Source organism: Acomys russatus, chromosome 20 (genome assembly GCF_903995435.1).
Source record: "Acomys russatus chromosome 20, mAcoRus1.1, whole genome shotgun sequence".
NCBI lineage: Eukaryota > Metazoa > Chordata > Mammalia > Rodentia > Muridae > Acomys > Acomys russatus.
In genome coordinates, this window is record NC_067156.1 from 22473897 (window position 1) to 22499732 (window position 25836).

Sequence of the window (25836 nt, forward strand, 5' to 3'; positions counted from 1 at the left end):
AGAGCAAGCCTGGCATTCTAAACAATCATGCTTCAGGGGATGCTAACAGAAACACACTACAGTACTGGGTCTGTCCTACCACCATTAACGCAAAGCCGCAAGCAACCCCAGAAAGTTCGGACTAACTTCTTCTGCAACGATATACCTTCTAAGTGTCAACTCTGTTCACCTAGTTGACATTCTGCCTGGGACATCCATTCTATATAATGTCTAGTCCACAAGTGTCTCAAAGACTAAGCTATCTTGATGTTTTCCCCACTCACACTGCATTTGAAACATGCCCAGATTTAGCCTTCAAAGAGACCAAATAATCCAGAGCCACCTGACACATCCGCCAAATTGATCCAGGAAGTGAAGTACTTGGGCACAGAGAGCGCCACACTGGACTTGGTGTGACCACGCTGATGGCAGCGGTGTGGTCTCTGAGACAAAACACAACAGGGACGGACAGGGTCACAGAACTCAAGCACAGAAGGGAGAATCAAAAGAGATTTTTGGCTCTCTACTTAGGAATCAGGGTCAAGCCTGAATCTAGAAGTGTGCACAGCCTCCTTCAAGGAAAATGTAGCCATCTTCATTTTTGTACCATTTGAAGGGACACTAGTTAATCTGACTTCTGAGCAGTTGTGTTTGGTTCTTCAGAATAGCATCTGATAAGAAGAGCTGCAGAAAATAAACTTACATACAAATAAAAATTTGAATATTTTCTCCAAGCACTTCTGAAGTGCACATGTACTGAAGGGGAACCTACCCTGGATGGCATATGCTCCCAGCTGAGCAGCGACATTGACAGGGCAGGGCAGCCGGCCCTGGAGGGCATCTTGCTTCACCTGTAAGAAAAACTGATATCTAAAAGAGAAATGGAAAAAGGAGATTAACACTCTCTGGTGCTGCTCAGACTTGAAGCTTCAGGCCCTGACCAGCAAGAAAAAACCCACGCCCACCCTTTTGTGAAGAGGTGTCTATGGAACAAACAGGCATGAGACCAACCAAACACACTCTGCATGGCCACACTGTGCTACTGGCTTGCCCAGTGGCTCTGCTGCTCGCTGCATCTGTAGCCTTTCGTGGCTACTTAGCTGCCCTAATGGCCAGTATGGCCTCTCAGAATTGGGAGGTCAAACTCCTAGAGTTCCCTGGCAAACTCTGGCCCGGCCTAATTGATGGGATTCCAGGCTGGTGAGGGAGCGTGTCTACAAATTCAAGGTGGTCAGTGCCTGGGGAGTGACACCCACAGTGACTGCCACTGGGATGAGAAAAGGCAGTGGTTTACAAGGCAGCATAACAAACCAGCATGTCACATCCTGCTGCTGCCGCCACTAGCGTGCCCTCACACACTGGCATCCTTCAGGCTGCCCTGTTATCTCCTTTTCTCTGTTAGGTGGTGCTTGATGGTCACTGGGAGAGGCAAAGACAAGAAAAATAAATGGATTTTACAAATCATCTGTGATAAACAACCTCTTCTCCAACTGCATACAGCTAAAGCCCTGTGAGGAAGTCCAAATGCTGGAGGTCACACTGGCCCGTTCCCCGAAGACCACCGATACCAAGTACAGCTGCAAGACTGAGGCAAGACCTCCTCACGGGCTGCTTCAGGAACCGGCACACTGTTCTCAGGTCCCATGTGACAGGCCTAGAAATGCTGAACTTCCATGTTCAATCACAAACCATGTGACAGCGTGGCAGGAACATACTCCTCTCTACCCCTAACCCAGGACCCTTGCATGTTTACAGTCTGGTCTGCCACTCCATGTTTATTCCCCTTCCAATCCTCTCAAGGGTAATGAGCACCTTTTACAGCAGAGAGGATTTAAAAAAAATATCCTACAAAAAATTCCTTTGCTTTCAGGTTAAGTTCATGCTGTACAGATAGATGGTGAGATACACTATTACCTCTTCGGCCAACTCTGTTGCCCGAGATCAGGGGTCAGGTAATAAAAAAAAAAAGGAGGGGGGGGGTGACTTTAATGCTAAAATCAGTTTTAGAAAACTGAAATGAGTTTGTTTGTTTGTTTGTTTGTTTGTTTGTTTTTTTAAAGCTCAACCAAAACCCATTACAGAGTTAGAAGTGCAAAAATGTTCTCTTCAAATGACGGGAACCAGCTCTCTCCTTGATTGCATGGAGCACAGCGCTCCACACAGCTACTGAGTGAAGAGTGGGCAAGTGGGCCTATCCAGTCCTAACACGCAAACTGTAGAAACGCAGGCTGCAGGACTTTGTAGGATGACTCACAACGGTATGAACAGGTATGCCTGGAAAGTTCTGATTAGCATACCGGTACACCTGGAAGACCTTTCTCAGGGCTTCACGCTGATCTTTTCTCTATTTCCTGAAGCAGCAAATGAGAAAACATAAAATAACCATCATTTCCCCCGCTTCAGTTATCCTACCAATCTACTGAGGACTGACATAATCTGCACTGGCCCCAGACGCCTTTCTGTACAGATGCCAGAACCTCATTTGCCACAAGAGAGCTGAGCCAATAGCCAGGGAGGTCCAAGCAAGGTGTATGAAATAGCATGATTTTTTAACAACCAGTTTGCACGGAAATCCTGTGATTCTTTAAATAGAAAACTGGAATAAAAAAAAAAAAAAAAGGTTACATAGTTTTCTCAAAATTACACAACCACTTGAATGGAAGATTATACACACAAAAGTTTCCTTCATCTTATATTCATATAAAATTATGGAAAGCTTAAAAACCAATACAGAGTAGGCTGGAACAAGGCTCCACAGAGCAGAATCAAGACAAGCACTCTACTTGGGATTTTTGTTTGTTTGCTTGCTTGGTCTTTGGCCTTGAACTCGTGGCAATCCTTCTGCCTCAGCTTCCCAAGTGTTGGGATGCCCAGCCGCACTTAAACTTGAAAACACTGAAACTTAGTTTGGAAATATGGGCCCCAAAAGTGGTTTTCCTTTAATAGCATAGAAGGGAATTTTGCTTTTGAGTTTGGTTTTAGCTTCTAGCCAGGGAGATGGCTCCGTGTGTAAAACTGCTTGCCCAGCAAAGCTGGTGACTTGAGTTCCATCTCTGCAACCCACACAAATGGCTAGATGACGTGGGAGCCCATGACAACAATCCCAGCATTCCTACCACAAGATGGGAGCCAGAGGCAGGGAAGTATGCTGGAAGCTCGTGGGCCAGTCTGGTCAGGAGTGTGCAGCACAGAGGCCAAAGCAAGAGAAGACCTGCCTCAGAATAAGAAAGAAAGCTGACTCCTGAAGAGATGCCCTTTAACCTCCACACATAGGCCATGACACCTATGCACCACACTCAAACGTGTACACACACACACACACACACACACACACACACACAAGCAAGCCATTCACATTTAAATGGTACACACACAACAATCAAAGCTATGTAATGTAATTGGTTTGCTTTTCCATGCTTATTGTATTACAGACCTGTTGATGTAACAACGCACTCATGCAGGTCAATGGCGACATCCTCCACGAACCACAGAGTGACCACATAGTCAATGCGCATACACCTTACCTACATTTAACTATGTTTATAGTCATTGCCTATAAGCTAATTACATCATCGAGCTCTTATACAGCCCGGCATGATGCCTGAAGGGAAAATGGCTGCACTGACAATACTCTGGGGCCATAAGCATTAGTTGGTTCTGAAGAATTTCTGTTCCCTATTAATACAAGTTAAACATAGGTAAAGAAATGGATTATAAACCCTTGGTCTTTTCCCTCATCTTACCACAAACATTTTTTGGAAGCTAACACTATTTAGGTGTCACCCTTACTGTACTGTCAGGACAAACACAGGGTAAACACTAAAAATCCACACTGATTAAGTACTTACCGAGGCAAATGCGCGCATCATCCTACGCGATGCTTATGAAAGCCTTTTGAGACAGACACCGGGTTGGTGTCCATCGAAATGATGGGCTCTCACTTTTTTGTTTTGGTTTTTTGAGTCAGGGTTTCTCTGTGTAGCCTTGGCTGTCCTGGACTCGCTTTGTAGACCAGGCTGGCCTCAAACTCACAGCGATCCTCTGCTTCCCCAAGTGCTGGGATTTCAGTGGTGCACCACCGTGCCCCGCTGACTTTCACTATTTTTAAACAAAATTTCCCTTTGCCACTCTCTAAAGAGCTATAGATATTAATGCATTTTTACGCCTCTTAGACTTGGTTCCCACCCTGTGAAGCGCTAACATAAATGCCTCCTCTCAGAACAACTCCCTTCTCGCAGAAAGGTGTGTGCTAGAAAGCCTGAGCTGGCATTGGCTTCTCAGAGTGCTCAGAAGCAAACTGAGGCAGGTGATTCTGAGGCCTCTGAAGAGAGGGCCTAGGTGTGGCAGGTCACAGCGGGATGGGAAAGCCCAGTGAGTCCAACATAAAGATGAAAGGAAGTCTGAGCAGAACAGCACAAAAACACAGAGGGAGCTGGGGAAATGGCCAGGTCAAGGCAGAGCCTGCTGAGGCAGCATGAGAGCAGGAGTTTGGAACCCTAGCACCCTAGTCACAAGCTGTGCACACTGGCGCACGCCTCTAAAGCCACTCCCCGCCACCCACCTGCCCCCCCCACCCGGGGTCACAGAGGCAGACATTTCCCTGAGGCTTGCCAGCCAGCCAGTCTAGCCAAATCAACGAGCTTTGTGTTCAATTAGAGACCCTGTCTCTAAAATAAAGGAGAGTGACTGCAAAAGACGCCTGACCCCTGGCCACCGAGTGTGCACGTACCCCCCACACACACACATGCATATGCACGTACAAAAGGACAGGGTGCCTTTGCTGATATGATTTCCAGTTTTGAACATAACGTATAATACTTTACTTCAGTCCATGATAAAAAGGTCACTGGAAAATTAACTGCTTGAGTTATGACAAATGCTTTGGTTTTCACGAGCAGTTCACTGGTCAAGTGAGTTCACCCAGACACAGTGCTGGTGCAAAGAGCGGGTGCTCGTTAGAAAGCGCTTTCAAACGCTGTGTGGAGTGTTTGGTGATCCACCTAATGACTACTAATGAGAAATTCTGTCTTTACTGAAATACTTTTTGGTAATAAAGATAAAACAATGCATTATAATACTGATCTTTTATCTCCCCATTTAATATTAAAAGTGACTATCTTCTTTTCATTTCTTGCAGAGATAAACGAAATAACCTAAGCAGCTGATATCTCACCTGCAATTAATTAAAGGAAAGTAATCAATTTTCTTAATATAAATTTACATGTGTAAAACTAGCACCAAAATGCCCTCCCTTTGCAGCTCAAATGGCTGCTCTTACACGAACACAAAGGCCGAACAATGACATTGAACATCCCGTCACAGCAGATGCCAAATCCATCATCACGTCACCAGGGTTCCTGTCACTTCCCAAACACATCTGTCACGGACCCCCCCACCTGCCTCATGCGAGGGTAAAGCTTAATCCTTGCAGCAGATGCGTCACGGGGCACGGCTCAGCGCACATTCGAGTGCTTAACCCCATCTCTTAATCCACATTCAATATGGTTTTCACACACAGCACATTACTCAAAGATGAAGTTAATACTATACCTGGTTATCTCTTCTTTTAGTTTACATGGATCTTCAGCATAGAATTTAATACCAAAATACAAAGTATATGGAGGTCCAGCTTTAAAAAAAAAAGGGGGTAAAATCTAGTTATATTTCATATTATAATCAAAGCTGTACTGTAATATGTAACAATTAAGTGTTATATTCACATATGAAAAGTACATTAAATATGAAAGCCATCTGTTTCAAGCAGCTGACAGTTCATTTATATACAAATTATATTTTGAGCTTCACATTCTCATATCAAATAATGTTAGTATTTACCTTAAGGTATAATGTGTATCCACTGACAAAATTTGTGGTGTGTGTGTGTGTGTGTGTGTGTGTGTGTGTGTGTGTGTGTGTGTGTGTGTGTGCATGCGTGCGTTCGCAACTGCGCACGCATGCACAGTATATGTTTGAGTTAAGGTCTCTAGTTCTGGCTGGTCTGACTAGAACCTGCTTTGTAGACCAGGCTGGCCTTGAACTCACAGAAATCCACTTGCCCCTCTGTCCCCAGGGTTGAGATTAAACTACCCTTATGTGCCACCATGCCCTGCTTCTATATACTTTTTAAAACTATTGATGGTTTTGAATTTAAGCTGTTTGCTGAAATGGAATGTTCTTTACTTGGGGCTGGGGAATGGCTCAGTGGGTAAGAGTACTCGCTGTACACGCAAAAGGATCTGAGTTCAGATCCTGACACCCATATAAAAAGCTGGGTGTGACTGCACCCGTGCCCGAAGCCCCGCACTGTGTAGGGCTTAGACAGAGGGGCTTCTGGGGCTCTCTGACTGCCACTCTAGCTCTTGGTTCCCTGAGGGACCTTGTCTCAAGAGAGAAGACAGAGTGATAGAGCAGGAAACCTGACATCCTCTTGTGGCCTCTACACATGTACACAGTCACATGTACACACAGCACATGCATGTGAGTGCACAGGCACACATGTGAGCACACACACACGTGTACACATGCATGCAGCACACACAATGGCATTTATAAAATATTTCTAAGGACACAAGAACACAAAATGGAGATGGCATGGTTCAAGGCTACTGAAAACAGGAACTGAATTCTGGGTGCATGTTCATTCACACGTAAACACAAAAGCCACATAAGGCCAAACATGCCACAATGTTACTAGTTCTTATGGCTGGTCGTACAGTCTATGTACAATTTTTATCAATTAATATCTTGAATTATTCATTCCTGAGGAAGAATGAAGTAGAGAGATCATTTTCATAATCAAGAAAGCATGTTGACAAATAAATTATGTAAAAAAAAACATCTATAATTATCAAGGAAGTTTTTCTAAACTTTTCTGTAAACAAACTGTAAACAATACTGAACAACAGGGAGACTGTGTTAATGAGATGCAGCCACAGGACAGTGTCAGCGAGCCACAGCCATGGGTCAGTGTCAGTGAACCACAGTCATGGGACAGTGTCAGTGAGCCACATCCACGGGACAATGGACCAGCCCCAGTGTATTCAAACAGGTGTAGATTTGCAGGTGCTGGTGAGGACCGGGTGGCCAGTCTACAGTCTTGAACACAGAAACCTGACACTTCATAGGGGGAAAAAGTGTTGTTTGGTCCAGGAAAATACATGAGAAAGTCTAAAGTGGGGGAAATGCCGAGAAGAGGAGGTAGCAGCACTCTGCAAACTGACCATCTCGAACTTCCTTAATCATGTCTACTCTTAATAAAAATAAGAAGAGAAGCCATGTGATGGTGCAGTATCTGCCGCATTCTCAAAGTATGCTCTTTTGGTTTAGATTCATTTATTTTATGTGTATGAATATTTGCCTGCATATATGTATGCATACCACACGCATGTCTGTTACCCTCAGAGGTCAGAATGGGTCAGATCCTGGAAGTATAGACCACTGGGAAAAGCCACACGGATGCCAGGAATTCAACCCAGGTCCTCTATAAAGCAGCCAGTGCTCACGTACACAAAAAGATACTTCTTACTCATCCCCCCCCCCCCGCCCCGACACACACAGAAGAACTAAGTCTATAGACAACAAAAACAAAAATGTGAAAATTTAGAAATAAAGCCTGGAATTGCACAGGTAAACATAAATAAGCACTGTGCAGTAGGAAGGTCCCTGGGCCCCGCTCTGTTGTAGTACGCTGTTCCTACAATGATTTCTTACTTTAGAATGAATGGATGTGGTCTGCCCTGTTTGCAAAACTGTGAAAGTCCAAGCTGGCCGCAATTGTTAATAGAGCCAACATGCTTTGTTCTCGTTTGAAGACTGCCTCCCATGCAGCTCAGGCCGGCCACAACCCGGCTGCACAGCTGAGGTTGGCTTGAAGTCCTGTCTTCACCTCCTGCCGTACCCTTTGTTTTAAAAAGAGCTTTTTTTACTTGACTGTCAGTGTTGCAACTGATTGTTTCAACAAAGGCTCTGCCCCGCAGACAGAAAGCATGAAACATGTAACTGATACATAGAAACTCTAGTCTACTTCCATTTTCAGTCAAACGAATGATGTCATAACTTAAATGAATGAAGCCATAACTTCAAAGCCCTGGGGAAAAAACTGTAATAAAAATACAGTTAATTTCTAATATACGAACCATGTCATTGACTAGTCTTGCACACATTTTGGGTTCTTCCAACGCCCTATTAATTGCATACACAGGACATCAAGAGCTGGCCCATCCTGTCCTTCATTTCTGCCTTCCTTCATGAGTTACTTCTTACATTTGCTTTAAAAAAAAAAAAATCTACATTTTAAAGCCTTTGCTCTAATTTCCTATCAGTATTCCATATATTTTGTTTCTACGTTTATTCAATATGTATGCTTATGTGATACAATCATTGTTTGTATTTCCGACACACTGCCACCCCTAAACAAGACACCAGGGAGGCAAGACTATTAAATATTTAGAAGAGCCAGGAAGTCCCGGCATGGCTGATGGTCTGTGTCAATCAAGGTCTGCTCCTGAGCAGATGGGTGTTCCTGTGCCTGTGCCTGTGCCTGTGCCTGTGCCTGTGCCTGCTGGCGGTGGCTGGGCTTGGCACCCAGGGGGGGCAGGGAAGCACACAGACCACTGAGATGTACATAAAGGGAAGAGGCAGTCTATAGACTGCAGAGCTCCTTTCATTCTGTGAGACATGACAGATGACCCCTATTCACCGAGCACAGGCATTTCATCTGTGTCCAGTCATGAGCAGCTAAACAGAAACTTGAAAAAAAAAATGCACAATGAAAAAACTCATCTTGACTTAATTTTAAGGCATACAAAGGGGCTCTGGTCACCCTGTGTTGCTGAGTGCAGTGGCACATGCCTTGAATCCCACAGCGCTCAGGAGGCAGAGACCAGTGGATCTCTGTGAGTTCCAAGTCAGCTAGGGATATACAGTGAGGTCCGGTCTCAAACAACAATTAATGAATAGCTCATTCTTGGCCCCAGCCTGGAAAGCAACCAAAACAGGTGAAGGTCTGAGGAGACAGCCAGCCTGCCTGAAGCCACGGGAATGAGAATCAAGCCCGCCCGTGCCTAGTATTTGGGGTTGAGTGTGCAGTCTTCTACCGTCTGGGAAAGCAGACCTTTGGAACAAAGTCTCATCTGGAGCACCTGGTAGAGAGTTCTACAGCCCTGGAATCGATCATTTCTATGCCAATATATTTCTAGCCAGAGACTTTCCGGCTTCTTATTGTAAGACTAACTACAAAAATGAAGTGCTGGTGAAGCAAATCACTTAGTAACATGTGAAATCCATCCATTCAACAGGATCAACATTGAGAAACCAGTAAAGTGAAGCTATTGCCATTTTGTTTTTAACCAAAAACCATGTAGGAGCCAGACAGTGGGAATTCCCCCAGTCAACCTTCACGAAGACTAAGTTCTGGTGCTTTAATGATAATTGTGATTTCCACATAGTTTAGGGCAAGTAAATCCAGGTTTACCTATGAGTGTCTTGGTGACCAGAAATGGCCACCCTCTTTATGGGTACCCACACTGACTCTGCTGTCTTCCTTTACCACCAACATGAGATAAAACAGAAAACTTCTTCAGTTGAGATCATGTTTTCTACTTATGACACACATTAAGTCTTTAGCACTGCTGCATTTGGAGAACAAAATATTTTTGCTTCTTACAACGCTGTAATAGAATATTTTGGTGAATTACACGGAAACCTTAAATGCAAACAGGCATGCTTTAATAATTCATCTTAAAGTATTTTTAAATTTTATTAATTTATTCAGATTACAACTCAATTGTTATCCTATCACTTGTATCCTCCCATTCCTCCCTCCCTACGGGCTGGAGAGATGGCTCAGCGGTTAAGAGCATTGGTTACTCCTCCAGAGATCCTGAGTTCAATTCCCAGCAACCACATAGTGGCTCATAACCATCTATACTGGGATCTGATGCCCTCTTCTGGCCTGCAGGTGTACATGCAGACAGAGCACTAATATACATCTTAAAGTAGTTTTAAAGGCTTACTTTTTATGTGTATGGGTGCTTTGTCTGCATGTATGTCTGTAGACCACATGTGTGCCTGGTCCAGAGAAACCCAAGAGACATCACTGAGTCATCTGGAATTGGGGTCACACAGGTTATGAGGCATCGTCGAGGAGCTGGCAACAAACCTCGGTCCTCTGGGAGAGCAGCCAGTGCTCTAATCACTGCCTTGTTTTTAAAACAAGGACTTACTCTATGGTTCAGGATGGCCTGAAACCAGTATGCAGCACAAGCTGGCCTCAACCTGTGGCACCCTCCACACCTCGGCCTCTTTAGTACCAGGTTGATGGGTCTGAACCACCATGCTCCACCCAGTAGTTTACTTTATTTTTATTACCTCAGGTTTTCCTTATAAGGAAAATGTGCAAGATTATTTTAAAATAATTTTCCCCGAAATTTTTCTGAGATTTTGATAGTTACTATTTTAAATGTATAAGTATATATAATATATATAATTTTATAATTTATAAACTTTGGTGATTTGCACCAGAGACATAGAAAGGCAGCGATGCTGATGTTCTGAGACTGCACTTGCAGAGTCTCAGTATAGATGGTTCTGAGCCACTCTGGTGGTCCTGCAGTTCTAGGCTCCCAGTTCCTTTCTGAGGTGTGGCTGCATTCCTGGGCTGGGATCCATGAAGGTTCACACACCCAATATCACCACAGAGAAAGGGGCCACAGGCATGGGAGGAATGGGGCCCGGAAAGGCAGAAGGGCCCACTAGGGTCTGATTGGCAGTCAGTCACAATTTAAACAATTTAAACCTACAGTCTGGGATAATGAAAAATCATGTGGGTGATGATAGTTAAAGCAATGTGAATTATTTAAAGCCTGTGAATCACACACAAAAATGTTTCAAATTTTTAACTTCTATAATTTTACCACAAAAATTTGTAAAGGATTATTCTTTTGCATACCTAAGCTTGTGCCTGTGTTTATGAATAAAACGTTAGGTGTGGATATTAAGATTAAAGAATATGTATTTAATTACAACAACTCCTCTAATTACTTCATATTGACCATTCCAAGAGCTAACTCCTGACAAGGAATGTGCGTTCTCTCTCTCTCTCTCTCTCTCTCTCTCTCTCTCTCTCTCTCTCTCTCTCTCTCTCTCTCATCTCTCCCTCCCTCTCTCCTTCCCTCTCCCCTCCCTCCCTCCCTTCCTCCCTCTCAAGTCACAAACTTTTTCATGTCACAGGGTAGGAACAAACTCCTTTCTCTCCACCTTTCCCCTTTTTAAGGTCAGGTTTTAGAGACAGAAAAGTCACAAACCAAGAGTGGGTGTGTCCCTAGGGCACATTCGGTCCTGTGATAAGATCCATTGAGTATCTGATTAAATTAAGGGCTGCCCCAATCCTGAGAGAGCATCACGCCCCACATAGCCGAAGAGCTGCCCTCTGGTCCTACTGCTCCCCCACCAGCAGCAAACTAATCACAGACACTTCACCATACCCAGACCACCCTCTCACAAGATTAAAATCAAATACCTACTGTTGATCAGCTCCTTGTGTTCCGCCAGGGTTTTTGCGGGATCCAGCCAGTACTGTGGGGCAGAAAGGGGGAATGACAACAGTTAGATGCTTTCCACTAGCCCTTCTGAAGTGTCACTCAAAGGATATTTAAATATTTGACAAGTAAACACTTAATCATTTGTCATGTCACATCTACAAACACACTAAGGGGCATTAAAGAAAGAGAAGGGCACTTCTGCTGGAATCTAGGGAATAGCAGAGAAGCCATGTTTCTGAGCTGGGCTGTACTCACTATAGGGTGGGTAACAGCCAGACGCCTACGAATGAGTTGTGCTACCTGAAAGACAGTGGCCACAAACAATACCCTCTGTGTTTCCAAAGTCTTCCCTCATGGCGCCCAGAGTCATGTCTCCCTATAAAATGTCTCTAACCTCTTCATCAGCTGTCCCAGACCTGTAACAGCCACCTACTTGGTATTAGGAAGAAAGCAATCAAGTTAACTCAAATAGTCATCGGGATCCAAGAGGGACATTCAGCTCAGTTGAGGACCTGAATCCTGGAGCATCGGTGGGGATTCCTCTCTGGGTCTCCATCACCATGCAACAGGCAACAAAGAACAAAAAGACTCTCAACATCCCCCACAGGGCTCCCACAGGTTACATAGAGTGGCCCACATCAAGTCTTTTTTTTTCCCCCTTTGGTTTTTTGTTTGTTTGTTTGTTTGTTTTGGGGGGGTTTATGTTTTGTTTTTGGTTTTGGTTGGTTGGTTTTAGCTTTTTGAGGCAGTATTTCTCTGTGTAGCCTTGGCTGTCCTAGACTCACTGTGTAGCCCAGGCTGGCCTCGAACTTACAGTGATCTGCCTGCCTCTGCCTCCCGAGTGCTGGGATTAAAGGCATGTGCCACCACTGCCCGACCCCACATCAAGTCTTCAGCTGCTGGCTCATCCTCCACTATGCAACATGAGATTATTATTCAGGTGTGAGTTACTCTTGGTACCGGCCTTTAGCCCACCTGAGGTATTTGCCTCTTAATCCAAACTAACCTTTAACGAACAGAGCTGCAGACAGAAATAGGAGAACTCTTAGCCCTGCAGATAGGCTTTCCTTTTTTCCTGTGAGACAAAAATTGCCAAAAGAAGCAAGCCTCCAGCCTCAACTCTTCATCTGCAAGAGGAGCAGGGAGAAGCCACAGACACATAGAGAAGGCAGCAGGGTTCCATGGGAGGCTCTGGAGGGCCTGTGGGGATAAAGAGATGGAGCCCCTCCATCATCTCTGCGCGACCACACACCACACACCCAGGAGCCATCTTCATTTGCCTAAATAAGGCACCATTCCTACAGCAAAGAGGGAGGACCTGGCACCCTGCAACGATGGCGCCAAACTCCTAGGATTCCTGCACTTACCCTGGTGAGATCACTCAGTTCCCCCAGATGGTTGGGAGAAGTCAGGGGATACAAGAAAAGTCCAGGAGCACCTACCTACCTGTGTTTTCTTCCCTTCCCTTGGGTGAACCATTATCATAAACAGTGATTCTAATACGTCATTCAATTGCCTTACCTTCTGTTTCAAAATATATATGGTAAGTGTTCATACTAAGTGTCCCATTAAGTCACGTCACTGCAGCACTAGCCTCAATTCATCTACACCCGTCTGCCACTGTCTCTCAAGGCAGTGCCACTTCTGTATCCAACGATGCTACAAAGGCACTCACCCACCTGGCCCTCGGTCTAGATTCACCTTTAAAGCAGAAGAGGGTGTTTGAAGCAGGGCTGTTCTGGGGAGCCCACAATGACTGAAGATGCTTGCCTTGGTGCTGAAACCCTGGCTCGTGGAGAAATGCTGGCTCACCGTGCAGAGCAAAATCAACCCGCTGTTGCTATGTGCTTGGACACAAAACAGACTCGTCCTCCTCTGCGCACAAAGCTAAGGGTTCTTCCAATGAAATGGAAACATAAAGTAGATGGACCATTTCTTTCTTCTGGTGTTAAATAAAAAGGTCTAAGGCCGAGGAGACGGTTCAAAGGATAACCGTGCAAGCCTAAGACTGCTACACGTAACATGCATGTGACCATACTCATGTCTTCAAGTGCATACATGGGGCGTTAACAAATTTTTGTTTTTTAATTCAAGCATGTCTATGTTTTCTTCAGAAGGAAGGCTAAAGAAACACAAATGCCTACTTGACAGTTGCTTAGGTTTCTATTGCTACAAAACAAACTATTTTTTTTTAAAGCGAGGCTTAAAACAACACCCATTTATTAGCTCAGAGTTCTTCAGGTCAATGGCTCTCTTTTCTCTGGGTGTCATCAGGCTGGGCTCAAGATGTCATCATGGCTGGTGACCCATCCATAAGAGCCCATAAGAGAGAGCCCTGGAGGCAGGTGGGCCCTTAGAGGATCTCTTCATCTTCCACAGAGGTCAGGAAGTCAAAGCACTCCAAAAGCTGGGTTTTAATCTTTGGCCTTGCACCACACACAACAACACAAAGAGTGGCCAGAAGAGGAATTGGGGGAGTGGGACCAGAGACTGAAGCCAGCAAGGAGCCAATGGGAATGATGCTTCTAAATTTTACCTTCTAAAATGATTACAGGTGTCAAATTTTATAGACTCTTCAGTTCAAGGCATTTTGGGTAATAAACTGCTTTCTAGTGTTTATTTTTGGCTAGTATGCAAGAACATAAAAGTGGTCTATACTAAGGGTGCACCATGACGCTCAGTGTGTGGACACTGTGTTGTTTTCTTTTTTCCTGTCTCCAGTGTTTTTCAAACACTGGAAAAGCCATGAAAAGAAAACCAGAAGGAAGCTTTGATCTCATCAGGATAGGAAGGAATGCTTGGTGTAGCAGGCAGAGCACAGTAATGATAATCCATACAACTTAACCTCTATCCATAAGAATGATTGGATTTTTATGTAAAAAAGCACAATAAATTTCCTGAGATGAGATGGAAATAACAATCTTGCACAAAGCAAAGAAAAGTGAGATTCAGGCAAAGGCCATTCAACCCACTCCCTGCACGTCTAAGACGCTAAGCACCCACCCAGAGCTTGCCAGGCGCAAATCTAATTTTATCAAAATGGAAGGCAGAGGTGACAGAGGTCAGACAATGATAAATGCTCCAGGATGCAAATAATAAACACAATCTACCAGGTCTCACAAGCCAACATCCTGAAATACAAAATCCACTCGTGTTCAACCAAGGGAAAGATACGACCTTGGAACCAAAGCAGACACAGTCTGATGGCACTTGTCACCACTTCTTCTCAGCAAGCAGCCAAACACAGCACATGTCTGGCCACACTGAACATACCCAAGAGGAAAGGGGACACAGAAATTTGCTACTGAGTACAATATCCCAGCCTTAAGGTTCTGGATGTAAGCTTTATGCTACGTCACTATTCACACCCTTTGCATGTCACACCAGGCTCTGTCCAGGGAAGTTAGATAGGCCTCTAACCTCAAGGTACTTAAAGCCTAGCTAGTGACACACAGACCCCGAAGTATAATGCAGGGCATGAGAAAATGTGCACGAGTACATATGTGATATTAAAATTAGACACAGAGAAAACTGCAAGGGAAATGCAAAGACTTTATAAGATAAAAACACCGAACAGTTGTTAATTAAAAAAAAAAAAAAGCCTCAAGACTTAACGCATTGTTAGGAAACACATGTCAATCGCCTCAACAGCCTGTGTGCTTGTGTTTGTGGTGTGCTTGTGTTTGTGGTGTGCTTGTGTATGTTTGTGTGGATACATGTGGAGGCTGAATGAAGCCCCATGTCAGATGTCCTCCTCGATTGTTCCCCTGATTTTTATATATTTCTATATTTTTACTAATTGAGAATTTCAGACAGTCATATTATGTATTTCTCTCATATTCCTTTCTAACTCCTTCCTCTAACTTCCGGATCCACCTCCCACCTCCCCCCAACTTTGGCCAATGAACTCCAAGGATGTGCTTATCAACCCATAGCCTGGAGTTACAGGCAAGCCTCACCCTGCCCAGCACTCACGGAAGTGCTGGGAAACCCAACTGAGGTCCACATGCTTGCACGTCAGGCATTGCCCCAGCTGAGCTATCTTCTCCCTAGCCCTCCTCAACTGCTGTCTTAGTGTTTTAAGCGACAACACTCTCCTTTGCAAGAGAGCACTATATTGAAATGGGTGCTGCCCATCAGTATTCATGAAGCATGACGCTATGGTTTGGGTACCATTTGTCCTCTCCTGACACTCTTGATGGAATTTGGTCCCCAGTATACAGAACTGAGAGAGAGTAAATTTAAGGCAGGATTAGTTCATGAGGCCACCCTCATGAATGCTTCCTGGGGTGTGTTACTTATGGGAGCAGGGTTGTTAGGAAGCAAGGCTTCTCTTCCTGCTTTGTCTCTTCCTCCTGTTCGCCCATTATGACACAGCACAGGTCTTACCTCATCTTCGATGTCTAGCCCCTTGGACAATACGCCAAACTAAATCTCTTTGGTATAATATACCAGTCTCGAGTACTCTACTATAGCAAGCAGGCTGACAGATGAAAGGAAGGAAGGAAGGAAGGAAGGAAGGAAAGAAGGAAGGAAGGGGAGACAGAAAGAAAGAAAAAAGAAAGAAAGAAAGAAAGAAAGAAAGAAAGAAAGAAAGAAAGAGGCTTAGTCTTCTCAAGAGATACACACAAACTCTGGGACTGTTCTATGTGATGCTGAGCACCCTGGGACTGTGCTGTGTGATGCTGAACACCCTGGGACTATGCTGTGTGATGCTGAGCACCCTGGGACTGTTCTATGTGGTGCTGAGCACCCTGGGACTGTGCTATGTGATGTTGAGCACCAGGGTGCCGTGTTTCTGGACTGGGATGGGTGTGCTGCCATCTTGCCTACCCAGATGGTTCCAAAGAGAAATCTCTCAGTATGACATCACTTTCCCCTCCTCAAGTCTCTCTACTTAAAACCCGCTCTTCTTTAGTGTGTGTGTGTGTGTGTGTGTGTGTGTGTGTGTGTGTGTGTGTGTGTGTGTCTGCAAAATGGACCAGATCCTATTCTATACAAAGACAGCAAGAAGTCAAAAAACACCTTTCTGTCTCTTCCCCAGTTCATGCAGCCTGCTTATTAACATAAGCCCTAAACACCAGTTACTCAGCAAGCATGGCTGCTCTCCTCCCTGCTCTTACTCTTTCCCCAGGATATATGTATGAGGCAAGTAGCAAGGTATCCTCCCATGCCTAGCCTGTCAATCTTAAGAACAGCATTGGCGTAACTAGGAGAAAATTGACAGAGCCTTCATTGTCTCTGACAGTCTTGGCTAAACGCTCTGGGTTTCTTTCATCCACCTTGGCCGATAATGTCACGGTTTCAGTCTGAGAAATAAATTTTCAAATTCTAATACAGTCCACTAAATCAATATCCTAACCCTCAAAGTATATATTCAGTCAGGGTCTAAGAGTTGCTAACTGTTCATTTGGAGTTGCCTTAGAGCTTCACAATTTAAAGGAGGAACAGGCAGCAAACAATGAGAGAAAGAGTTGCCATATCTTGGGTAGTGGTGAATGCAGACTTGAAACCGGTCGGTGTGCTCAGTTCTAAAAGGGACGTCTGTATCACCCCTGTGAGGCTCAAGGGACATCGAAAAGAGGGAGAGAAAAAGGAAGCAAGGGCTAAAGGATAAGTCGTGAACATGGCCTGGCTGCCGCACTCTTGGACTCACTGCAGCTGTAGTGACCTGCACATGCCACCACTTCGTCATGCATGGCCCCGCCCTCACTAAAGGAACAGGAGCCGCTAATGGCTCCTAGGGATGGAGGGATCATTTTCCCTCCATTTTCCATCAGTGGTGCCAATGTTGCTAAGTCGCCGGTGTTCCAGTAAGTAGCCTCCTTCTCATATTCAGGCATCAATCACAATTAAACTCAGTGGGTCACTGACACAAAAAGATATCAAAATAGGAGAAAGGATTGTTGGGATAAAAGTTCTCAAAGGTAGAGGAGAAGAAGGTGGGAGAGGGTTAAAATGGCTAAAATCCATCATATGTGTATGCGTGTGTGTGTGTGTGTATGTGTGTGTGTGTGTGTGTGTGTGTATGAAACTGTCAAAGAATTCAAAAGCTTAACTGTATTCTAAAATGGGTATAATGATTCCTTTAAAAACTTAGGAGCAGCTGGCATAGCGGCACATGACTTTAACCCCAGCACTCAAGAGGAAGAGGCCAGCCAGGACTACGTAGTGAGATCTGTCTCAACAAACAGCAAAGGAGCTACAGAATGCTACGCAGCGTAAGAACATAACATTTGTATTCTCCAATGGTTTCTTTCTCCTTTCCTTGGTTCTGGGGACTAAATACAGGGTCTTCAGTATGCTTCACAAACTCTTTACCACTGAGCTATATCCCAACCCCCCCCCCTTTTTTTTTTTTTTTTTTTTACTTCTTATTTTGATAAAAAAGACATCACTAAATTGCCTGGCCTAGCCTTGAACTCATTTAGCATGCAGTCCAGGCTGGCCTTGAGTTTACGGGTCTTCTGCTTCAGCCTTGCAAGTGGCTGGGATTACAAACCCATGGCATCAGGGGGGCTTAATCCTGCTTTCTGCAACCAAAGGATTGCAACATGTATTTTGTTGTCCTTGTTGTTGTTGTTAACAAAACAAAACAAAACAATTTCTTGACTTAAGAAGTCAAAAGAGTCTGAGTCGCAAGAGCCACAAAGATCTCAAAAAAAGAAAAGGAAAGGGACAGAACAGGCCATCCCTGGGAGTTTAAGACTCGACATAATTCACACCTGCACGCCAAGAAGTGCAAGGCTGTGTCAACAGCTATCTGCGCTCTTCTCGTGCCTCTGGGTACAGATCCCAGGGCCTCCAAGCAACACTAACAGCTTGTGGCTTTAATTTGCTCCTTGGTCTGAGGATCATACCGGAACAATTTCTCAGTGTGGACAAAAACAGCAGCCTGTCACTGGAGCCATCTGCACAGAGGGAGGGGGCCCCACCTCTCAGCAGAAGTGGAATGGCTCCTCAAAAAGCACACTGCCACTCCCCCATCATTGTCACCCACGGACCCTGGCACCACTCGGGGATTAAAGAAATGACACCAACAAGGGACTTACTAGATTTAATGCCATCTATTTCCAATACTGTTATATGCCAGGTACTACTGAAGACTACAGAGCTCTCCTTGTTTATTCTCTTAATACCTCTATGCTATATAAACTGCCACAGTTACCATCTAAAATGAAGAAGCAAACGCTGAGTGGTTAACTTGTCCTACAGTACAGACCACTCGCTTCTAAGAGCTGATATTCTACTCTCTGGAAGGGTCTGGTTAGAAGCCTTAATTTCAAGACCCCTACTCTGAGCCACCAAGCCCTATTTCCTTGGCTCTCTCTTCTACCGTTCTGACCACATCAAGACATCAGTGATCCCGGTAGCTTTGCACTGTCCCTTCCTCTGACCCTCACTCTGTCCTACATTCCTTCACTAGGCATTACAATCACCTACTTGTAATCATCTTCAAGTCCCTTAGACACCCTTCCTTCTGTAATGGCCACTAAGTGGGGACAGAGTTAACCCTGTCTTCCTTATGCAGGCAACCAACAGTGACACACAACTGAAGACTCAAGACTGCACAACATCAGGATATTAGCTAATTCTCTATACAGATTACTCTTCTTTTCACCATGGCCAAACACCTGACAGGGTCAATGTTAAGTGGGGAGAGGTTTGAGAGACATATGGTTTAAGCTACACAGGGTAGCATACCCCTCTGCAGTGGCGGGAACGTGGCGTGATGGCTAGTTACAGCTCTGGTAATTGGGAAGCAAAGAGAACTGTAGCCTGAACGCTACGAGCTATAACTGGAAAGGCCTGGCCTTCAGCAACCCACCTCCTCCAGCTAGGCTCTACCCGCCCAGAGGCCATTCAACATGCGCACACCAGTGGGTTAGCATCAGTGACGTTAATACCTTTGTGATCTACTCACCTCTTAGTCAAGTCATCAGATGGAGACTGAGCCTTTAACACGGGGGGAGGGGGGGCGGTGTGTGTGGAGGGGGGTGGCTTTGGGCAAACACTCCCATCTAAAGCAATCAGTGCTATCACTTTAAATCCATGGCAGCCCACGGTGTCAAACAGAGTGCCGCTTTCTCTTATTCTCTCTACCTAGACAACCCCTTGGCATTTTCTCTGGCATCCTGAAAAGTCCAAATCCCTTCTATAGCTTCCTTGGCCTCATTTGAGGACCTTGGTTATGTCACTCAGATACTAAAGCAATAGGAAGAGAACAGACATGGTCTCGCTCTGTCTATGCACCTGTCAGCATCTATGCAGCGTTCTGCTCTCTCCCGTTACCTTAGAGACACATCCATGATCTACTTAGACCTGACCAGTCTCATCTAGCCAGGACACAGTAGGGTGACTTTCTGTTTGTGGCATCAAAGTTTCACTTCCTACAAAAAAAAATCACTCCTGGCTGTGTGTTTTCTCCCTTCGTCATACTGCAACTGGGGGTGGAGGAGGGTTGAGGATTAAACCCAGGGCCTGTGCGTGCTAAACAAGCATTCTACCACTGAACTACATACCCACTCCTTTGCATACCTTAGGTTAGCACTGACCTTCTGATTTCTCTGGCTGTAACATGCTGAGTGTTAAGGTTATAGGTATGACCACCATGCCTAGCTAAAACAAAAGATTTCTTTAAAAAAAAAAAAGTGTGTTTTTCTGAAAATTTCACATTTGCAGCTTATTTTGATCTTGTATACCCCACTACTTCCTTCCAACTTTCCCCACATTCCCTAGACTCCCCAATCTGTCTCTCTTTCCCTCCCCCAGCTTCATGTCCTATCATCACCACCATCATCCTCACTGTTATCACCATCATCACCATAATCCCCATCACCACCACCATCATCATCATCATCATAATCCCCATCACCATCATAATCCACCATCACCATCATCACCATAATCCCCATCACCATCATCACCATAATCCCCATCACCACCATCATCATCATCACCATCATCATCAATCCCGAGTCCAGTTACTGCTATCCATATATGGATGGCGGTGGGGCCATCCACTGGGGCACTAGTGGCCATATCCCCCCCAAAAAGTGACTGCCTCCCTCAGCAGACATCAACTACCAATAACTCCTTCACTAAGAATGGAACCTCAAAAGTGCCTCCCCAAAGTCTTCTGTCTCCTGTATCTGCCCGTGTCATTTCCATGCCTTAGATAAACATCTAGGTGGGGAAACAGCGCTTGTTCTAGTTCTGCCTGTCCCACCCCTCTTGAACCCACTTTGGTATCAGTTGAGCGTTTCTTTTTTTTTTTTTTTTTTTATTCATATTACATCTCAATGGTTATCCCATCCCTTGTATCCTCCCATTCTTCCCTCCATCCCATTTTCCCCTTATTCCCCTCCCCTATGACTGTTCCTGAGGGGGACTTCCTCCCCCTGTATATGAGTTGAACGTCTCTTGACCAAACTACTTCAGACCAGGAATGATTCGCAGCTCAGACTGGAGCAGGAAGGAGATCATCGGGAGATTTATGGGATGAGACCTAGGTCTAAAGACAAATTTACTCCATGTGTCTAGACACACACACGGCGTGGAGGTAACTGCACACATTTTAACTGTTTCATGGGAGCATCAGAAAGCAAAGGTTAAGTAACTATCTCAGCCACCCGATCGTCTGCCATCGCAGCATCGCTCACTCTGACTTTACTTGCTACCAGTGAGCGACCATTTTCATATACTTAACACACATCAGCATGCGGCAGGACACTGGAAAGTAGCGTGTTTACATGTTTATGTGTGCACTGTAACTAGGCAGCACAGACCAGCCCTGGAATCCGTAGACACAGATTCTTTTCCCATCTGCTTGAAACGTCCACTCTCTGATTCCTAGACAGACCTCTCTCTTGCTTCTCCTTCCTCTCGGGAATCCTCACACAATCCCTTTGCTGGGTGCTTCTTAGCTTCCCAGCCAGGAAAAGCCAAAATGCCTGAGGCCCACGCTTCCTAACAAAATTCCTCGTCATGTATCTGCCAAGATTACATCTCCACTCAGGTACTCCTCGGCGTCTCAGATCATAAATGTAAAAAAAAAAAAAAAGTTTCCACTTGAGCGAACTCAAGCACACGCGTGTGCGTGCACACACACATACATGTACACACACATACATGCACACACATACATGCACACACACATACATGCACACACACATACATGCACACACACATACATGCACACACACGCATACATGCACACACACATACATGCACACACACGCATACATGCACACAACCTTCCCATCTCCCATCTCCGTAAGGACTTTCTTGAACACTCTGTGTGTGGTTTCTTTATCTTCTATTTCTTCTTCCCATCTGCAAATCCTTTTGGCTTCTGTGTTCCAAACAGAAACCAAATCTGAACATTTCTGCACACTCTCAGGTCTAAGTGGCATCACCCTCACCTGAATTCCTTAAACAGCTGCTTCTGTGCTGCCCTGCCACCCAGTCATTAACTCCTGCCTTTGTAGTTAGGAAGAGAGACCGATTCAAAGCGTGAGTCACACCGAACCCCTTCTTCGGGCAGGCGCCCTCCGGCGGTTTCCTTTTGACATCTGAAGCCCTGTGGCAATCTACAGAGCCCTCCCAGACCAGACCTTCCGGACCGGGTCCTACTCCCTGCACTTCTTCCTTTGACTTTAGACGGTGGCGCAACAGAAAACCTTATACAAGAGTCTCAATGGAATCCTGAGCAAGGAGGAGAAAGCAAAGAGAAAGCCCTGGGAGGCGAGGAGAAAGGACCTAATTATACAGAGTCAAAGCTTAGCAATGCTGTCGCCTGTGGCAACACACACACACACACACACACACACACACACACACACACACACACACACACACACGGTACCTAATGAAGTGTATGATCCAGATAGGGAGATTGCCAAACAGACTGGAGAAAGTGCCGATGGCTTCACTTTGGTGCCTGCAACAAAAGTTAGCTCAGAAATAGAACTTGCTTGGCCCCTGTCTTATCAGAAGGCAGCCAGGGCTACAATTAAGAAATGGCTTCCAGGCAAAGAATGAATCCAGAGGCCATCAGGAAAACAAGATGTAATTGTGGGATTCTTTATTAAGCCGTCAAAAAGACTTCATACGAGGCTTCATAGACCCTTACAAAATGACGAAAGTTTTCTTGAAGAGTCTGAGGGCATTGCTCCTCAGCAGCCTTACAGGGAACAGACAGAACGGAGCCCACAAGCCGATATCATCGAAGCAATTTATTAGTGTTGCCCTTTGTCTAATAAAGTTGATTAAAAACCAATCTGTAGGAAATCTGCAAAGACATTTTCTGTTTGTCTTATAATTATGCCAACTGAATGTGGGAGCACAAACCTGTAATCCCAGCCAGGAGTCTCCTGGGAAGCAGTGCAAGGAAGAAACCAAGTTTAAGGGCAGCCTAGGCTTCACAAGGATCCCAGCTACACTGAACCCCTTCTGCTGCACCCCACCTCCCCACCCTCACTCTCATCCCCCACACCCCTATCCCCCTACCTCCCCCCCACACACACACATACGCCCCCGCACTGAAGGAGACGCAGAGAGCGTCTTCGCTCCTAGTGTTCAACAGACGCAAAGCAGACTGGAGAGTACTCGGCTGCAAACATGGACTACTTGTTCATGGACCAGAAGGAAAATCCAGAGCGCAGACCCAAGGCCCAGACAACAGCGCTGACTAACAGTTCCCAGGAGAGCAAGACCAAGAAAGAGCTACACGTGCTGGGCTTAAGTTCCAAATCCAAAAATTATACCGAACCCTGTAAGGATATACAAGTATTAAAAACAAAATGTAAAGAAGATTAGAAACTAAAACCTACATGAGCTGCCTCCTGTTTTTCTCTTTATTTTCTTCTTCTCCTCCTCTTCTCCTTCATTCCACCCCCCCTCCCCATTTTTAAATGGAAGTGTTCCAGCCATACTTGGTGGCTCACATCTCTAATCCTAGGACTTGAGAGGCCAAGGCAGAGAATTATCATGAGGTTGAAGGCAGCCTGGGTTACAGAGTAAGACTTTGTCTCTAATAATAATTATTATTATTACTTTAAATAAGACAAATAAACAGACATTGTGGCAGTCTGAATGATAAATGTCCCTTGGAGTCTTGGACATCAGAATACTTGCTCCTCAGCTGATGGAGCTGTTTGGGAAGGTGTGGGAAGTGCAGCCTTGAGGGAGGAAGTGTGTTGCTGGGGGTGCACTTTGGGAGTTTTAAGCCATTTCTAGTTTGTTGTCTGCTTCATACATGCGGTTCAAGATGTGATCTCTCAACCTGTTGCTCCAGCTGCCATGCCTGCCACTTGCTGCCGTGACAATGTCTTATACCTCTGGAACCACAGGCCAAATAAACCCTTCCTTCCGTGGGCTGGCCACGCGGCTCTAGCATCATAGCAACAGAAGAGTAAGTAATGTGGAAGTCGGTGCCAGCTGTAATACACACACCATTACACCACTCAACCACGGCAAGGAGTCACTTGGCTTTCCCAGCACCTAAATACAAACCCAGATTGAGGCCCATCACTGCGGCAGGGCACGTAGCTCAGTGCGATCGTGTTTTCTTACATATTCCAGGAGGTAAACCTAAGGGGAAGTGCCCAGACTCTAACCCAAAGAGTCTCTGAACTCCAAGTCTGAGTGTTATATGATAGTAAATAAAATCTGGAGAAGCCACAGGGGCAACGTACATTTAGGAATATTTGAAATATTTACATTTAGGAAAATACATTTTTTTTTTTACTACAGCATCATATTTAATGTTTAAAAACATGTCTTTAAGAGCTAGAGAGATGGGTCAGAGGTTAAAAACACTTACTGGCTTTGAAGAGGACTGGGGTCAGTTCCTGGCACCCACGTGATGGCTCACAACCACCTGTGACTCCTGCTTCAGGGGATCCAATGCCTTTATCTGGTCTCCGAGGGTACCAGGCACATGATGCAAATATACACACACAACCAAAACACTCATATGCATAAAATAAATCTTTTTTTTTTATTAAAAAAACATGTCTTTAAATTAATCAGCATTATCACCAAGGGCTGTGTGGTTTCCTTTCATTTTTAAAATGTGGCCTGTGTTTCTCGTCACATAAACAGAATGTGGCAGAAGTCATAAAGGACGGTACAACTGTTGTCACTGTCCCTTCATCCAACTCTCCTTCCCTTTGCTCTTTCAGAGGCTGGGCCCTTAAACCCAGGTCCTGTGCTGTGAGGAAGCCAAGTAGTACTGTGGGAACCCACGGGCTCAAACTGTAGACATTTAATAAGCAAAGAAAGTTAAGACGGAGTCTGTCTCAGGCCTGTCCTAGCGCCTAAAAGTTGATGCAGCGGCAGCTAACCCAGTAATTGACCAGAGGAGCCAATCAGGCCAGGGGATGCATTAGGAAGTAATCCTGGCCTGGGGCGGGCCCCTGCTTAGCACTACACCACGCAGTGGTGTCATAGACAGCACCTGGACAGCGTGGTTATACCAGAAGCGCATGCAGCCTCATTCTCTGCTTGTGCATTTAGACTCTCTCTGTGATTCTAGCCTCACACCCTTAAAAGCAGAGAGACTTCTAATGTGACTAGATTTGAATGTCCAAGGGACATTTGAAGTTTAGCATATCCCAAACAGAACTACTGACCCCACCCCCTCCTCCCCAAAATGAACTTCTCCATCAGACGTCCCGACTCCTCCTCAGCTTTCCACTCCCAATGCCCAATACACAGCCTACATGGGCTGCAGGACACACACACACACACACACACACACACACACACACACACACACGCACACAGTCACCTCCTCCTTTCTTACTATGATTAGCTGCAGTGACCTTTCAGTTCTGGGATACCTATCTGTCCCTTCCTAGGGTGAAGGAGCAGCTGTCCTCTGCCCACCGCAGCTGTCCACTTCTTATCATTCAGCTATCAGTTGGATCTGAGCGGCCAGCGGAAGACCCCCAACCACTGTAGAATGTCAACGCTGAAGGCCCCAGCACCACCTGCCACTCGAACATCTACTATCTCTGTCCCCGAAATAAACCCTTCAGAACCAGCAGCCTTGTCCCTTGCTCCCTGTCACATCTTCCTTCTGAGCCATAGTAGCTGCCCAGGAAATATTTGCTGCTTACCTGAACAGAAGTGAGAAATAGCCAACACAGTCCCAGAAGTACTGTGAGAGTAAGCCTACAAAACTGAAGGATTTCAAGCAGGAAGCTTCCTGAATAAATATCCCCTAGAGACTATCCTGAACCCCAAAAGAAACCTGAGAGATATCTTACAAGGGAAAAACAAAACAAAACAAAACAAAAAAACCTAAACT

General features: G+C 45.2%; 1 protein-coding gene across 1 annotated transcript in view; it reads right to left on the reverse strand.

The window, feature by feature from the left end:
* Positions 1 to 25836, reverse strand: part of Epb41l4a (erythrocyte membrane protein band 4.1 like 4A) — a 205800-nt gene that overhangs the window by 81558 nt on the left and 98406 nt on the right. The window contains exons 3-5 of the mRNA XM_051163853.1: positions 11502 to 11553; positions 5530 to 5608; positions 752 to 849 (exon numbers count right to left, since the gene is read on the reverse strand). Coding sequence (XP_051019810.1) covers positions 752 to 849; positions 5530 to 5608; positions 11502 to 11553 — 229 coding nt within the window. The remainder of the gene's footprint in view (positions 1 to 751; positions 850 to 5529; positions 5609 to 11501; positions 11554 to 25836) is intronic.